This window comes from Calcarisporiella thermophila (assembly GCF_041956535.1).
Source record: "Calcarisporiella thermophila strain CBS 279.70 unplaced genomic scaffold VTP21scaffold_7, whole genome shotgun sequence".
Lineage (NCBI taxonomy): Eukaryota > Fungi > Calcarisporiellomycota > Calcarisporiellomycetes > Calcarisporiellales > Calcarisporiellaceae > Calcarisporiella > Calcarisporiella thermophila.
In genome coordinates, this window is record NW_027192197.1 from 1,074,052 (window position 1) to 1,091,187 (window position 17,136).

A 17,136-nucleotide genomic window follows, 5' to 3' on the forward strand; every position below is an offset into this window, starting at 1 on the left:
TTCGAGGAATGAGTGGTTAGAGTGATTAGAGTCGGGAGACCACAAAGAAAAATGAGTGTAGTGTAGTGTAGTGAAAGGAGAGGAGCGACGAGTCGAGATCGAGTAAGGATGAAAAAAGGTGCCCTCTACTGCATGCCCTTCCGCCCTTTATATACAGAATCGTCAACGGAGACATGTCTCTTGAGAATCGTGTAGCTCAAGGGCGCATGGCGCAAGCACGACAGGGTCACCAATGACAAGCTCCCATGGGTACTTTATGCCGTATCCCTCCAAGCTGCCAAAACCTCCCCCGAAGATGATGGCATGGTCATGAGAAACCCGCCAGACCAACTCTTGCCCAATGCGGTGCCCATCAAATGAAAACTGGTGAAATTGGCCATGGCTACGGCCTCTCCTCACAGGTCACATTTTACATAATTGCCCGAAGGGTGTAAAACGGTTGGATTCTGAAATTCTGAAATTTCCAAATCGATCCCTGCCCTCCGGGGATTCGCCATTTCCGATTCGAAGAGGGGGGGGATATTTTCACTGCGAATATGCTAATTTTATGCCAAGTAGTTTCATCTGTGCGTGGACTAAGCGTTAGGGGTCTCTGGCCGGTTCAAGTGCAACTTGGGCAGTGACATTTGAGCCGAACCCAGCTTAAGTAAGAAAACGATTGACAGGTGGCTCTTTTCGGGTAGAGTGCAAAGATTCATTAAATACAATCCCCACCAACACCCCTCCTTTTACACAGGGCAATATTTCAAAGCAAAGACACTGTAATTTATAATGCAAAGGATACACCAAGTGATGCGTGACGAAAAAGGATATAGAAGGAAAATGCTAATGAATTCTGACTTGGGTGCTAGATGCGTGCACCAGGATTAAATAGCTTGGACTAGCTACTGTAATAACCGCCCTGCTGGGCCCCATGATAGCTGAGATAATGGGGAATATGGTTGTGAGGAGGGGGTGGCGGCGGTGGCGGCGGTGCGGGGGTAGAGTGAGGAGTGGACGTCCCCCCTTCTATGGAGATTAAAGTGTGGGGTTGCGCAGGGACCAAAAGAGAGGTTGCTGAGGGGTCATTCAGTCTATACCCCTGACTGTGGCTAGTGGATCGGTCGCTCGTCTCGCTCCTCTCCTCCACATCTCGAATAAACTCCTTCTCCCCAATCTCGAAAAATCTCGTGGCACCAGGAGGCGGCCTCATCAGTGGCACGCCCGTCTCTTCCAAAGGCACGCTGGGTCGAGCGGCGGAGGCATAGGAGGGGGTTGGATGAGCTCCGTATGGCACTATGCCCGCAAGCTCTTGCATCTGACGCTCCATACGCTTTTGTTTGCGGACGCGATATCGCTCCCAGTCTTCCCAGCGCTTCATCATGAGCTTGGAGGAATCGAATTGACCATCTTTATTCCCATGGTGGTCGCCTTTCTTTTCCCCGGAGATTTTCCTAGAGAAACCATCGGCCAGGAAGAGTTAGCTCATTCCCCTGTGAAAGTTCATAATTCTTCTAAAGAGGCCATTGTACCAACCTGGTTTCTCCCCAAGAGAAATCGTCAAAATGCCAGTATGCGTAGAGCGGCAAAATGAAGTTCCACACTGGCAGCGCTAGCAGGTATATTAGCATCCACATCACATATACGAGCTTGCGCGAGGTGAGCAGGATTAGAATCGCGGGAGAAAAAAGGACAAGCAGCAGGAGTATCAGCGGGATGGCCGAGGCGAACGAGGTGATGGGGGTAAGAGAAATCATAATAATCAACGCGAATGTCAAAGCCAGGCCAATCGGGAGGGACACTGTCCCAATCAGATCTAAAAACACGACGAACTGCATCGAAAAGCAGAAGGTGCCGCACAGGTTGCGTACAAGAATGAGCTCGAGCAGATTGTGGATAGTGGAGTTGATCCAACGGCGGCGCTGCGAGAGAAGCACATAGAATTGGTCGGGCACCACCGTTTTGCAGATCGCCTGGGGAAGGAACATCATTTTGCGATGCGGGAAATTGCGAAGCATAAGAGTCGTTAAAAAGCGGTCTTCTCCGAGGAGCAAGAGGTTCTTCTGGTGGAGCGTATCGACCGTGTTCAGTGAGTACTCTTGGCAAATTTCGGGCTTAGTAAGGATGGGGACCCAGTCGTTATTACCCTTACGTGCCTTGATCCTAACAATGGAAGAATAGGTTAATGCCAAGCGCTCCCAGTGGGTGTTTGGTTTGGGCAAAAGATGCTTCAATGTAGTACCTGTACATGCAGAAACACCCGGGCAGACAGGTCACACCACCAAACACCGCTTCGAATGCTTTCCCAAGACTATATAGAAGAGGTCGAGTTAGGTTCGACAAACCAAATTGATTCGATAGCAATGCATTGAATAGACTTACTGGTGCGAGATGTAATATTCATACACTTGGATGGCCGTTACCCAGGAGTCTCGTTTATTTGCAATCTTGGTCTCCCCGCAGAGCCCCATTATCCTTCCGTCGTTGACCATGCAGTTGACCATTAGCCGCAGGGAATCGGCGTAGACCTTGGTATCTGCATCCACCTATGAACGGAGATGGTTAACACTGTTATTGGAAGGGCAATTCATACAAGGCATCTTATCACTGACCATCAAAACGATCTCAAAAAAATCCGGAGTCACCCCCATGATATAGTGGATTTTTCGAAAAATGTCATAGTCAAGCGCGGTCATACGCTCATTTAAGATAACGCGCGAGAAAAAGTTCATGAGAATTAGTTGAGAATCGCGTTTTCCTCGGTTCCCGGGCTTGGGTTTGGTCTGTTCTTCAGGAGTGCCCCATTTCACGACTATAATCATAGGAGTGCGACGGCCTTTGCTACCTTCAAGGGTGAAGTGCAAGTGCAATCAGTGGACGGCACGCCAATTGGGCTTAATATATAACAACACTTACAATAGTGTCCCACGTAAACCTTAGCCATATTGTGCTGTTTGGAGCCCTGCGCGACCGCAACATAGCTCTTCGGCTTTGGGTTACGAAATTTTGGATCCTCCTCCATCATCCCGATACAAATATCAGGAGTGGAACGCTTATTTCCCACGCCTGTGATTTGTCCGTCTAAATAGGTCATAGAGTGTTCATTTAGCAGTGCACTCTTGTTTTAATCAAGTTCAACCCGCACTTTACCTGCAATGATAAAGAGCAGTTTTCTCTCATCTGGGTAGTCGGTCTCGGCCAAACTCTGGATGGTGTTTCTAATCGATTCCTCGCCTTCGGAATAGCAGGTTATAAGCAAAATAGTAAAGAGGTCGTTGCCTATATTCTCTCCCGAAATTTGCCTGGCCGGGCTCGAGGGCATAACATGGCCCTCCCACGGGGTGGGTTTTCGCGAAAGCATCTCAAACTGGTTATCCTGCATCAGCCTGGTTGCTTGTTCTTCAAAAGCACGCTCTCTGGGTTTGCGCGCAAGTCTCCAGGAAATGAACCAGGAGAAAAGAAGAGCCATTGCAAAGCGAGTAATGATAATGCCTAATTGATCGCAAAACAAGTGTCACTCCCTTTGTTATAAAGCAGGATTAAAGCATCAAACTTACTCAAAACCATTATGAGCATGATCAGAAGGAAAATCGTCGTCGCAAAGCATCCAGAGTTGGCGTAAGCTACACGTCCAGCATAATATTTTTCAATCAGGCACTTGATTGTTGGCTGAAGGTCGCTTCGACGATTGAAGAGAAAAGTTGCATCCTTCCCATCTGTATTCGATTTTAGCACGCCTCTTATCGCAGCATCAAGAGCATCTCCTGTCGGCTGAGGTTGTGCATTGAGATAGCTAAAGTAATAAGACATTAGACATAGGTCTACTGCAGCAAAGATAATAGAGGGATAGAAAAATTTACGGGTCGAAGTTGAGCACTGCCTCTTGAAGGACCAAATAGTTCTTCAACGCGGGGTGTGAAAGCTGCCCCCAATCAAATCCAACTTGCCGTCGAATGTTTTGTAGGCCGAATGGGCTAGGGTTAGAGCCCGAAACTGCAGGAAATGGACAGCCGTCGAAGCCATTGTTGGAAGAGCACGGGTCAAAGGTGATGGGGAGAAAGGCTGCAATCTTGGGATCACTGCAGGCAGCCACCGGAGCACGCTGGAAATAGCCGGTTACATCTGTACCAGCCACTCTAGCCTTCTCGTAAAAGTTCACTTGGGGGGGAACCTTGGACACAGAAACGTTGTAGAGCATACCCTGAATGCTAACAAGAGAACCTAGTCATCGAGAATAGAGAAAATATTAATATAAAATTGAAGGGACATGCTAAGTTGTAGAAGAAAAACCTCTCAGTGAAGAATCGTTGAAGAAGAGATATGCTTGTGTATTCTCCACATCTTCTGGACGACAAAGTACATACTGCAATCCCACCGTGAGAAATGCGACCAGTGCGCAGAGAATGGCTATTATGAGACACAGAGCAATTTTTTCTCGCCATGCTTGCTGCATCTCCGGCTCCGTTTTCCCCAATTTTGCAAGTAAGAATGAAGGAGCCCAAAATGTGACTATTCGAGAGAATATGACCCACGGATCGAAGCGGCCTGTCTCCTTTTCTCCTAGTAGCGCCTTCTGCTGCTGTTGACGTTCAGGCCGAATGAGAGTCCGTGACCGATCTAATGTCGCCCCGCGGCCAATACTAGGATTGGTGTGATAATCCGGAGGCATTGCAAGCGAATTTATTTATTAGAATGGAGATGAATGATAAATATGATGATGCGGGATGGAAGTAAAATGCAAAGGAAAAGAAAAAAAAAAATATGGTGGACGTTTTTGAGTAGTTTGACTTGAGGCTCATAAGGATAATTTTAGGGCAATTGGTGGCAACAGCGCGTGGCTATGCACAAATGCTCTGTTATGGTTGGATCTTGCATTGAGAGCACTGATTGTTTTTCTCAAGGTCGAGAGCAACCACCAGGGACAGAGGGGGAGGAGGCGCAAACATCGCTGGGGAAAAGCAGCCAAACCAAACAAGATGTATATTGTTTAATGAACATCGTGGTAGACATCCTCGGATAATAGTCCTGCTCATGGCGCTTTAATTTATCCCCGCAGAGTATTATTGAGTCTAGAAATTTGAAATGTTCCAAAGCCACAACCTGCTGAGCAGTTAGGTTCCAGCAGCCTTCAGAGAGCAAAAATAGAGGCGGCCTTGCATACACAGAAACATGAAAAGTGAAACAATAGAAATAGTGTGCATGAAATCTGCTTAACGCTTCATGAGGTTGTTTGCGCATCTGAAAGCACATGGAGTTCTCGGAGCTATAGAAAGTGGGGTTAGCTCTTCAGGACGATGTTGGACATACAATGATGAATGATTGGCTCCTCCTCCTCCCATATGAACTGTTGTACTTTGAGGTTCGATATTGTCTAGCGGGATGAATAAAGTAATACGAACTGCAAATACAGAATCAGTTCTAGTACTAGTCTAAAATATAGCAGGGACACTGTATTTGGTTCTAATGAATAGCTATTCAAACAATGAGTGCTATCTGCTTTTGCACGGCTAATGAGTCTACAATTACAATACGCAATAGGCTCCAGAATGCAAGCGAAAGACCCGAGGTCATAATTTTACGGTACCTGGAAGATCGTAGAGATATTAATTCGAATGATTATTTGCGGGCACTTGAGGTGTTTTGTGTGACTGGTAGTGACTGTCTAATTTGGATCAATGACGCCCTAATAAATTATTCTTCTAAGTAGAGCCATACATACCAGGTATCCCATCAAATAATTCACACTAGTAATGTCCTCATCTCTGGCCGAGGAGCTCGATACGCTTCCCGATCCTCTACTCTCCTCCTCTCCTAAATCACCGCGCGCCTTTTCTTCCCGCGCTAGAACCCGTTCGATCACTCCTTCAGTCTCCGCTCCTAATACCCCCCCTTTCCCCGCCTCTCGATTAACACGTCACCGTTACGATGCTGAAGCGGTAGCTGGAGCGTGGCAATCTACACGGAAATCTCAACGCTGGAAGGATTTCATTCTGGTCGCAGAATTTTCAGAGATTGAAGGCCCCGTGCCTGTGTTAACAATACCTGAGGGTGCAGTCAATCTTGGGCGGCAATCCACCTCCAATGGTGCAGGGGAACCGAAAACAGAGGAGGGATCGAAGGAGAGTATTGCGGAAAGTGTGGATCAATTCGATGTAAATGCGTTTGTCCTGAGAATTGTGTCGGTGAACCACGATAATCAAGGATTGTATGTCTTAGAATGTTGTTTACTAGATTCTGCTGCTAAGATTAAAATTGGGTTCAAATGCGATTCTCTTTTATAGGGGAGAGGCCTTTCGGATACCTGAAGATACACAGGTCTATGTTGTTGATTCGGAGTGTAACTTCTATGCATATGTAAGGGCTCATGCTTCAGAATAAATCTTAACACCTGCCTCATCATTGGCATCTCGCTCTAGGTTCACCACTTCATTCTCTTTGACATATATGCAAGAGGATTTGTACGGCCGATTTGCATGTCATATATCACCCAGGATCCAAACAAAATCCTCTCCTTTTTTCAAGATTTTGTAAATTATTTCAGCGAGGTAACCTTCTAACCTGTCCTCTACATTCTCTATGCGTCCTTTAACGGTCGACTCTTCTTGAAGGTGTCCGAGATCTTCAAAAATGGAAACTATGTCACGTTCTATGAGGAATTACAGCGGAGATTATTGGACTTGCGTTATACAAGAAGAATCCTAGTTGAAGAGGAGGCTGCCGAATATCATGAGCCAGAGGAGCTGGATGAGCCAACCACTTCCAAGGTAAATTCTTTTTTGTGTGGCCGAATGTCTTCTAGGGGTTGGTGCTGATCATTCTCAATTTCTGTTTCTAGCTGGAAGAAGAGGACCCTTTAGAGAGCCTCCGAATGCCCCCCCTTCAGGCACACGATACCGATGCCGACACCATCACCTCCACCTGCTCTTCTACCCGCCCTGTAACCATTGAAACCGTTGACGCTGCGATCGATCTTACACGTCAGATAATGAATGCACTTGATCATCGCAGCAGCTCGGTGGTCGATCACTATACGAGTGATACCTCCAAGCAAACTGCAGATGATCCGGCAAATGCCATGACGGCTCGCTCAATGACAAGTACTCTTTCCCCCCCAACCCCACAAGACATCGCTTCCTTAAAAGAAATATTGAGGAGGACTCTCTCTCGAAGATCGCAAGAGACATTAATCGGACAAGAAGCCTATGAGATGAATGAAGACGTAGAATTAGAAGAGAAATTTAAAGATTATAAGGTATAAAGCTGTTTTCTTTTTCAACTTCTCAAGCTCTCGATTCACACGCTATTTCGCCCTATGAATGTCTAGCCTCAATTTTTAGAAACAATATATCCAGTGAACCGTTACGATGGCTACTTGCGCCCTCTAGAGAAACTCTGCACCGGCGGCGAATACGCCAATGAGCACCGCAGCGATGAGGCGCAAATGCCGCAGTGGTACGACCGTGCATTGCATAAGCTCCAGCTGATTTTGTCGCGGATGGGCAGGGAATCATTTGTGTTGCGTCAGGAGAAAGAGGACGCTAAACTGGCCTGTAAGCTCCAGCGTTTCATAAGTTCTTTCCCCGGAATACTCAACTGATCCTACACTTTAATAGCGCCACTATCCTCTGCCGTGTCTTTCGGTCGGTGTTTTTTGATGAATTTCAAAAATCCGATGCCTAGAAAGTAAGGGAATCGTTGAAATCGCCCTCCTATCTTTTAAGGTTACTTATTTTTGTTTTGTGTCCTTTGTCAGACTCGGCACACAAACACCTTTTTATCAATATCCATCGGAAGTGAATTCATTGGGAGAAGAAGCCATATTGAATGCAATGTTGGATGAAGGAGTATCCGTGGTATGTATCCGGCTCCAATCCGCACCCCAAGCCTATTCTTTTATTTAATTATGGTTTTTGTACTAGCCCGATGACGGTGAGGATTTCAAGCTCCCACACCACCCTTCGGCCAATATCTCTAAACTTCCTTCGGAGTCTTCGACCGCAGCCTCGATCTACCTTGAGGACTACCCATACTCATCCCTCCCATACCCTTCCTCCGCCATTGCTGGATGGGCTGACGGCGACTCGCCTCATCCGCCTCCTTCTTCCGTTTTACCCCCCGTATCTCCTAGAATGAATATAGACTCTTGTCTCTTCCCACTCAAAAGCGTCGCAGATATCATTTGGTCAGATAGCGCGGATAAACTTGGCTCTGGCATCTTAGAACTCCTAAAGTCGTTGAAAGGCGACGCACAACACTTGATATTCGCACTGCTAAGCGGCCGGCCTCTGATTGTCATCGGGTCGGAGGAGAACAAAGCGTACGTACACTTTTATTGGTGCATAGAGAATGAGGCATCTTACCTGTTGTCTGTGCCCTTATTAGGAGAGTTTCCGCAGCCATTGTCGCGTTAGCAGTATTTGTACCGGGGCATAGTAAGTACAACCATCGGATTATCAAATGGTACAAGAAAGAGATGCTCTCACCCGAAGAAATGGAGCATATCAAACTGGTCGGAGTAGATAAGAACTTGGTGGATTCGATGGTGTATGAGGTAGGTGCCCACAGTGGTATGACTTGATCAACTTGAGGTTAAATGGAATTTTTTTGTCTGAAAAAAATACAAGGCCAATGTTAGCGTCCTGGACGTGGACTCGAATAAGCTGCTGAGCGGGCCACTGTATATTTCCGGAAAAATTATCCACGATATCTTATCACCTCTCTCTAGCTTCGAAGTAAGTTGAACCATTTTCGCCAAATATAGAGTTACTTCGTATTTAACTTTTGCTCCCTCGCTTCCTTTGCTTCACTAGGATGATTCCTCTTTTATTGCACATATTTTTTCTGTCTTCAGCGATATCTCCCTCAAAGCCTTTGTTTATTATCATGTTCATCTTCATCCTGACACGGTCGCCGAGTTTAAACCGGATCCGACCGCTTTTGCTGAGTACCGCAGGGTTCCCTCCTCCTCTTCCTCCCACAATATACCCCCTCCTCCACCGCTTGATTTTGTGCCCGGTAGCAGTTATGGTAGTGAATCCTCTAAAAAATGGGGCGGCTTCTTCGATTATCTAGCCGCAAAAGCACGTAGGCGGTCTTCACGTGCCTCATCCACGGCCTCTATTGCCGCATCAGTAGCAGAGGGGTTCATTAGTGGTGCATGGGATTTGGCAAGAAACGAGGATATTTCGAATAAGACAGATGACGAAGAGAAGAGCGTCGATTGTGGCGATGGGGAGAGAAAGGCGAAAGTGAGCAACTTCTTGGGATTAGGAAGAATGTTCCAAAGCGGAACCGGAAGCTGGGAAAGGGGTCGCCCGCCCGCCCTGCCAGCATCATGGAGCATGCGAAGTATATCGGGATCGTCCACGCCAATGACCGGAGACCCGTTGTCGGCGAGTTGTGGCAAAGACGAAGAAGCGAAGAAGGACGCGGAAGAGACGGAGGAGGGGGGAGCAAGAGAAGTTGAGGGAGAGGGCCAAGGATCCGAAGAACGGCCTTGTGAAACTGAAGAAAAGGCTGAGAGTGCAGAGGGGAAAGCAAAGGCAGAAGGCGCGGAGATAATTCCAGAGAGAGTGGCGGCCGCACATAATGAAGTAGAGGGGATGGCCAAAGAAACGGAGGACAGTGCTGAAATGAAGGAGCGGGGAGTAGCAGAGCATGCCTCGAAAGAAATTGGCGAGGAAGGGGGAAAAGATGATTCCCCGGAGGTTGTCATGGACAAGGTGGCGGAGGGCGAGGCAGAGAGACATGACGACCACTCCAAATCGACTGCGGTGGTACAGGCCGGCTTGGAGGAGACGCAGTCCTCTTCTCTCTCTCTGGAGGCCGCCCAAAGGCCCTCTATTAGCACAGCTTCCGCACCACACGATGAAGATGCACCGCTCCTCTCCGTGAGCCGGCGCGGCTCCCTCGCCCCCACAATCACCAGTGTTTTGAGTGACGACGATCCCTCGTCCGAGGCGCCTGACTCGGTTATTATGACGGCCGATGGAGAAGAGGAGTCGCACAGAGGCAGACGTTTGTCCGAGGATGGAGAGTCGTCCTATGATTTGGTGGGGGACGTGGACGAGGGCCAGCGGTTCCTGGAGGAGGAGCTGCTTTGTATTGGCGATGATCAGGCTATTATCATGGTAAGTGCACCCTTGAGCCGGCCACGGCCGCACCGGATGGCTAATGATTTTGTGTCTTAGTACATTGCGTCCAACGTGGACAGCGCCATTGCATCGGCGGGCTAGTTTCATCCGTCTTACATGTTTATTTTGTACAGTCTATTTCTTTTTTTGGCGAAACAATTGTTTCTGAATTAAGTTGCGAAATTTTTGCTTCTGTGCGCGTTTCTGAGTTGGCTATTAATAGATAGTCTTAAGGGAAGAAAAATAGGAACCCTCCTCTCCCCATTCCTAATGCATTCCATTGCTTCCATCACCTTCATTTGATTAAACCATGTCGCGATCAAAAGGGTGGAAATGGCAAATTCTGATCCTCGCCGTCCTGCTCCTTCTACAGGGCAGCCTTGCCATCGCCGGCACAAAGACGCGATTTTCCTACTGTCCCAATGACCGTGGTTCCATGGATGTTATGGAAGTGGAAGCCGTCTTTGTTTCCCCGCAATCCGTCAACATTAGCATTTACGGTTCAGTCAATCAGCCCTTCGGAAATATCAACACTGATGAAAATAGTAAATAACTGTTGTTTTTTAACATAAGCTCTGGCCACTGATCTCTGTCTATGTGTTGCATATATCACTCTGGCTCGCAGCTCAAGCTACCGCGTTCACAAAGGTTTCGATCCTGGGCAATCAAATATTTAATCAACGAGAAGGTCTTTGCAATTTGACGCAAGGATGCCCTGCTTCCCCCGGCAATGTTACCTTTCATAAGGTATATTCTTCTGGATATATTCGGAGTCAAAACTTCCATTCAAAAAACTCCTTTTTTATTCTAACTGAATCTATAAACATGGATGCTTTCCATTCTAGTTGCTTCAGTTCAATGCATCTCTCCACAGTCATGGCGTCCCCTTGGGTGAAGCCGTGATTCAATTCCGGGCCCTGCACGAGAGGAAGACAGTTCTCACCTGCGTAGAAATTCCGCTGGCCTTTCAAAATCCCACCCTCTCAACCGCACTCATCTACATCCCGATCGGCCTGACCATTTTCATAGCACTGGCCTTGCTTCTACCGTATTTTGTGCAAACTGTCGGCCTTGGGGATCTCTTTGTTTACACAAGCAACTACGCCATGCACCCCAGACTGCTTAAGACCAAAACGCCTGGCTTGGCAGATATATGGGCCTATCATCTTTTTGTGGTTGCGATAGCCCAAATCAATATCGAGGGAATGCCCCAGTTTTACCGCATGTTTGCGGTGAATTTTGCCTGGAGCGGCTTATATCTGGGAATGGAGTGGGTGACACGGGTAGTAGAGAGGACGCAAGGATTGTCGGGTGGTCCATCTCCCCTAGACACTGGAAGCTTCCAAAGGAGACAGTCGGCTCCTCCCCCTCCCTCCACCGTCGCTCCGAGTTCGGTCGCAAATGCCGCAGACTCAAACCTCAGCTCCTTCGCGCGACTTGCAGGCATCGATCCACACGGGCTCTTCATCACCGTGCTAATTTGGTTTTCAATTGTTCTGGCTGGGATGCTCTTGGTACACGTCGTAATAATTGGTCTAAACTTCCTGCTTGGCTGGTGGAGACCAGCGAGATATGGAGGAGGCAGTTCAAAGTTACTTAATTTTACGCTAGGTATACTTGCTCAGCCATAGATTGGGAGAACGGCGTGGAATGCTCACTCTCGTTTACACAATCCCCTAGGAAACATACTGCGCTTGCTTTTGCTCTTTTACCTTCCGCTCTTGACTGTTTGTTTCGAACAGCTCATGGCCGTCTCTATCTGGCAACTGGACCTCGCCGCCGCATTACTGCTCATCTTTCCACTCTTCTCTCTCTTCGCATACATAGCATTTCTGGTGCTGCGTGCGCGGCCGCCCTCCCTGCTTTTTGACGACATGAACTTGCTTTTACGCTTCGGCCCGCTCTACAACACGCTAACCGACGAGACAAATGCGTTCTTCATCGTAGGGCTCGTGAAAACCCTTTTATGGGGGGCACTGCTAGGGGTCGTTTCCAACGGGACGGTTCAGTTGTCGATTCTGGTGACCGCTGAGGTTGCCTACTTGGGCGGTCTGATCTACCGAAGACCATATGCCGATGCGAAGATCAACCGATTCCAAATGCTGGTGGCCGGGTGGCGCATCATAGTCCTGCTGCTCATGTTTGGCGTGCTCTCCTCAAATGACGTGGCCACCCGAGGCTGGATCGCCTATGTGCAAATCCTGATGCATATGATCGCTTATTTCACCTTCTTTGCGATGACACTGTGGAACATTATCCGCTTGGTGGTCCGATTTGAGGTGGTGGAATCGAGTTTTTGGCATGCTCGCCTGCGACAGCGCCGGGCCGCCACCAGAAGTATGCCCACCACCCTCACCTCGATCCAAAACGGCCGGACCGCAAGCCTCAAAGGGTCGCTGGACTTTTCTTCGGGGGAAATGGCTGGATATAGGCTCTCGAATAGCGCCCGCCCAAGTGTGACCAGCACCCTTGTTGGCTCTGGGCCTGCCGAAGGTGTCATGGTCATTGGCGGGCCGCAGGGGAGATCCAGCCCGCTGAGCCATTCTGCTCTGGGGGGTGGGGCCGAACGGGATCCAGAAGAGACCTGGAGCGGAGATGATCAGAGGCAAACCTTTTACCGCCAATCGTACAAGAGCCGTAGGCGCTATGGCTCGCGCACGTTCAGCCAGCCGGTCATGCTGGGAGAGCTCTCACGGTCGAATACAGAGGAGAATCTGACCCAGTCGGCCGACGGAGGGGCGGAGCCGTCCCAGCGAAAGGCTTTTCGCCCGAAGGAAAGGGTAAAACATCTTTCTGTCGACATCGATCTGCACACATCCCTACTGGGGACCACCGAGAGGCATTCGCCTTCACCTCTCTCGGCCCCCCTCAACGGCTCGCCCCGCTATTCCGCCAAAGCCTATTTGACAAACACCTCAACCACTCCGATAGAGTATTCGCCCGTGGCCACCACCCTATCGCAGCAATCGTTGGCGAGCGTTGCCTCTCTCCACAATGGAGGCGCGATTCTCATTCCGGCCATTGGTGCTGCGGAAGGAGATCCATATGGAAGCTCAATGGCGGTGCGAGAGTGGGCAAGAGAGTCATCGGGGAGCGTGGGGAGGTATCCTTCCCCGACGAGAGCATCGGAGCGGCATTCTCCTGGCGGGCAAAGCCCCAGTTACAACGAAGCCTATTCAGACATGTCGAGTGGGGCGCGCGAGGGGACCCAAGAAGCGGCCAGGTTTGACCCCGACAGGCCAGAAGCTGGTGGGCATTTCGAGGTTAGAAGCATCGGTGCAGGCTCAATACAACCGGGGAAACTGGTGGTGGTCAACAGTGCGCCGGAATCCGATGAACCCACCCCTGACCCGCATCGACCGTGGAGGGAAGAGAACGATCTCGCTGCAGGGCGAGACGCTTCCAACGACCAATTTGTTTCTTTCGTCTCCCCGCCTCATCGTGGCCCTTCTCCTGCTTCAACCGGTATCCGCCGCTCCGGCCCAACGAAACTTTCCTCGCGGAGTGGGCGCTCGGCCCTGACCACAGAGAGTGAGGCCATATCTTTCGTCACGGCCCCTTCCCACATGTCGGACGAAGAGTAATAATAGCCCCCCACCACCCTTGCCTGCCTCATATCACATTCAAGCAGAATTAATTTTCAACACTCTCTATATATTATTTATTCTTTATACCTATTACCTATCTTATATGATCGATTGTATATAATCATTTGGAACATTAACATTTTTTTTATACACTTATTTTCTTGTTTTTTATTTTTTATTCTATCCTCAAATAGCAAAAAGGGCTGGATCAATACAATGTTAGAGAGAATTCCATCGAATTTGCAATATATGCCGTAATTGGTCAGCATTCAATCCCCTCTATGAAAGGTATACATGCAGAGCAATGGATAGATTAATGGTGAAAGAAAAAACCGATCAAATAAGATCAAGTAAACGCTCTCATTCCTCATGATCGCCCCTCATCCCCCCATCGCCCTTATATAAGACGTGGCCGGTTTCTACCCAAAACCAGGCCCCGACTCCATCGGGCGAGGGAGAAGTAGCGAGAGGGATCAAGGCTCCTTTGAAAAAAGGGAGGATGTCGAGTCTCTTATTTTCATCACCTCGGCTTTCTCCTTCATACAAAAGAAGTAGAAGAAAAAAAAAACCTAAACTGAGCCCAGTCTAGAAATAAAATACATGTTTAATCACATAGGATTCAGATCCTCTTAGATTAAATCATCTCTACACCAAAAGTTCAACGAAGGAAGTTTTTGGTGGATCATATAAACAGTGGAACGCGACTGAACCCCCCTTATTGTGTCTTTTAATAGGATTCTGCGCCACCCTTTCTGGAAATGTCAGAGCTTGGATTTCGACAACTAGATTGAAAGCAATAAGAAGACCCGGAGCCTACATCGTAACCACGCCACGTTTCGTAGTGAGGCTAGTTTTTACGTGATGAAGCTGGTTTGAAGCTAGGCCGTTGAATGGGAGACATGAGGCGTGGCTTTGCTATCGCATGTATTATGGGCTGATATTGCCGGGTCCCAAGGGCGGATATCTAGGTTTACGTATTGTTTCCCTTACAGAACAAAGCCGATATAATTTACTAAGAAATAGATGGGTGAATTAGAAGTACAAACTCTAAATTAGGTCATATCTAACGCAAGAGAACACTAATTAAAACAAAATATCTAAACATATGGAAACAAGGCAAAAGCAAGGTCATGCATCGGAGCTAGGCTGCCGCCTTGAGTGCACATTCACATTCGCCCCATACCCATCGTATCAGCTCCCGTGCCTGTGCCCTCCCAAGTTCCATCAGTCCCTTTGCCTTCAACTTTGCTAAGCATCCAATTGGCAGCCGTGGATTCTCCATTCGCACCGCCAGGTCGCCTCTCTTTTTCTCGAAAAACTCTACATTATCCCGCTGCGCGACCTCACGTAGGGCTGGTTGCCAAACCGCATCGAAGTACTCTCCCATTTCAAAGGTGCGTTCCATTTCTTTACGGAGGGCTGCCACCTCTAGTCCGGTTCTGGGCTCTTCTGCCACTGCCCCACTGTCTTGGCATTGGCGGCGAGCACTGTCATACTGGATTTCCTCCAATATTACGTCTGCCATGGCTTGAATGCGTGCTTGCTCAGGGGTGGCGGGGACACATCGCGTGCCGGAATAAACCGAGGCATTCAACTCGAATTCGGGATCGCAGCTCACGATTTTTCCATCTGAGCATGTTGCATGGGGCGGGCAGGGGGTGCACCATCTCCACCCATATATATTGTGGCATGTCCCCACCGGCAATTCTATAAAGAACCAAGCCAGACCGCAAGCTATCACCGCCAGCAGCACCACCATCCCAAGCGACCAATCGACTTCCTCACTAACAACGGTCTTTTGTTTTTGGGACTGGCGGCGCTGCGTTTTGAGAGCGGGAGAGAGAGGCGGATTGGGAAGCGATGGGTATTTGGAAACAGGCGATGAAAAAGCAGTGGGGTCCACTGACGATGCACGGCGACTTCTGCTCTGGGATCGGGAACGAGAACGGGAGCGGGCACGCGAGAGTTGGCGAGACCGCATCTCTGTCTAGAGGGTATTAATAGTTTAGAAAGATGTGTGCAGGGAGGGTGAGGTACATAGCAATAACTACCATGGGTGAATTTTTATTGAAGCCGGGTTCCAGGCGATGATAATTAAGGGTGCGTGGAGTTTCCGAGAACAAAGGCTGGTTTGAGGATGGGTTAGTGATCCGATATCGACCGCTGACGAGCGAGCAAACATGTACAAACTCACCATTCGCCTCCCTTCATAGTCGGGCATCTCGAACGACAGTGGTTCACTCATTCTGTGGCCAAAACGCCTACTTCCCTTTGCAAACCCATGACCTCCACTGTCGGATTCTTCGCTCTCAGGAGGGATGTTCTCTTGGTCTCCCCCGGCCCGACTCTGCCTGAGTTTCTGCTTGGCTGGCGGGAGAGGCACCACAAATCCATCCTGGCTCACCTTTGCCTTCTTGTTGTTGACACTCTTTACCCTGTTCCTTTCTCCAAGTATGTTTTTTTCCACGGTGGTTTCTGAAAACCGCTGAATGTTGGTTTTGAAGAGCTCTATCAGATCATCTTTGCGAGAACGCGAACTGAATTTTATCCCATGCGAAGAGAGAATTTCTTTCTGCGGATGATGAGGGGACGGGACAGAAGAGGCTTTAGGGAAGATAGCAAGGGACTAGAATGGTGTCATGGAGTAGGAGTCATACTTACAAGCTCTGGAATTCGGAGTGTGTAAGGATCGAAATTGGGATCCGAGTAAGCGGGTGGGGGCATCCTCAAAAATAAGATCAGGTCAATTCTAAGCTTTATGAATGGATCTCGTCAAAGCTGTGCAGTTTGGAGGGGAATTTCAGAAACAGCAGCAAAGATAGATAAAAATTTATATCGAGAGGGGTAATATCGATCTGGAATTTAAAGAATTTATCGCGTACAGACGCGTAATAATAATTGAAACCGACCGGAATTTTTCCAAGCACGGGGAATGCTTAATTAGGGCAGAGGGATCCTATTCTCGTGTGTCTCGCAGTCATATACTAGAGCCAATTCGCTCACCTAAGCCTTACACGCTCTAGTCCTCTCAGAGTTATCCGATTTAATCCTTCATTTTCCTTTTGGTAGACAGTCCAAGGGGCAGCAGCCAAAGAGTGTGACATAGAATTGGAAGAAGGAAGAGACTACAAAGATATACTTTAGGGAGGAAGGTGCTCAAGAGTTGATGACCATCGAGTGGTAATTGACTCTTGAGTTGCGGAAAAGCCACTCACACACTTATATCTATCTAATTTATACCACTATACTATTACCTTTTATTTCTTTCTCTATTGCATTTAATCTATGCTATTAAAAATCTTTTTAGTAATATAGACTCAATGATAACAAAATACAATAAGACTTTATCTCTTTAAATTTTGTCACTTCAACTCATAAATTACTATTTTTTTTTTCTTTCTCAATATTCACTCTCAGGATTCTTTATCAGAAATAAA

The 17,136-nt window shown here is 48.2% G+C and overlaps 4 protein-coding genes across 4 annotated transcripts; 2 read left to right on the plus strand and 2 right to left on the minus strand.

The window, feature by feature from the left end:
- Positions 1-162: 162 nt before the first annotated feature.
- Positions 163-4,648, minus strand: VTP21DRAFT_10743 (uncharacterized protein; the record flags this gene model as incomplete). Its single annotated transcript, XM_069390113.1, has 12 exons — positions 163-382; positions 889-1,008; positions 1,080-1,433; positions 1,516-2,142; positions 2,222-2,290; positions 2,362-2,525; positions 2,592-2,791; positions 2,896-3,060; positions 3,130-3,471; positions 3,537-3,772; positions 3,840-4,200; positions 4,270-4,648. The coding sequence occupies 12 exons, from the start codon at positions 4,646-4,648 to the stop codon at positions 163-165; spliced, it is 3,237 nt and encodes a 1,078-aa protein (XP_069253366.1).
- Positions 4,649-5,729: 1,081 nt separating this feature from the next.
- On the plus strand, positions 5,730-10,214 carry VTP21DRAFT_10744 (uncharacterized protein; the record flags this gene model as incomplete). Its single annotated transcript, XM_069390114.1, has 13 exons — positions 5,730-6,184; positions 6,261-6,333; positions 6,396-6,524; positions 6,588-6,743; positions 6,815-7,231; positions 7,304-7,529; positions 7,593-7,662; positions 7,733-7,832; positions 7,899-8,296; positions 8,362-8,530; positions 8,604-8,711; positions 8,790-10,109; positions 10,170-10,214. 13 exons carry the CDS (start codon positions 5,730-5,732, stop codon positions 10,212-10,214), a joined length of 3,666 nt encoding a protein of 1,221 aa, XP_069253367.1.
- Positions 10,215-10,422: 208 nt separating this feature from the next.
- On the plus strand, positions 10,423-13,696 carry VTP21DRAFT_10745 (uncharacterized protein; the record flags this gene model as incomplete). The annotated part of the gene is made up of 4 exons (XM_069390115.1): positions 10,423-10,657; positions 10,738-10,859; positions 10,958-11,723; positions 11,793-13,696. 4 exons carry the CDS (start codon positions 10,423-10,425, stop codon positions 13,694-13,696), a joined length of 3,027 nt encoding a protein of 1,008 aa, XP_069253368.1.
- Positions 13,697-14,840: 1,144 nt separating this feature from the next.
- VTP21DRAFT_10746 (uncharacterized protein) lies at positions 14,841-16,423 on the minus strand (the record flags this gene model as incomplete). Its single annotated transcript, XM_069390116.1, has 4 exons — positions 14,841-15,686; positions 15,751-15,825; positions 15,894-16,271; positions 16,361-16,423. 4 exons carry the CDS (start codon positions 16,421-16,423, stop codon positions 14,841-14,843), a joined length of 1,362 nt encoding a protein of 453 aa, XP_069253369.1.
- Between the last annotated feature and the right edge of the window lie 713 nt (positions 16,424-17,136).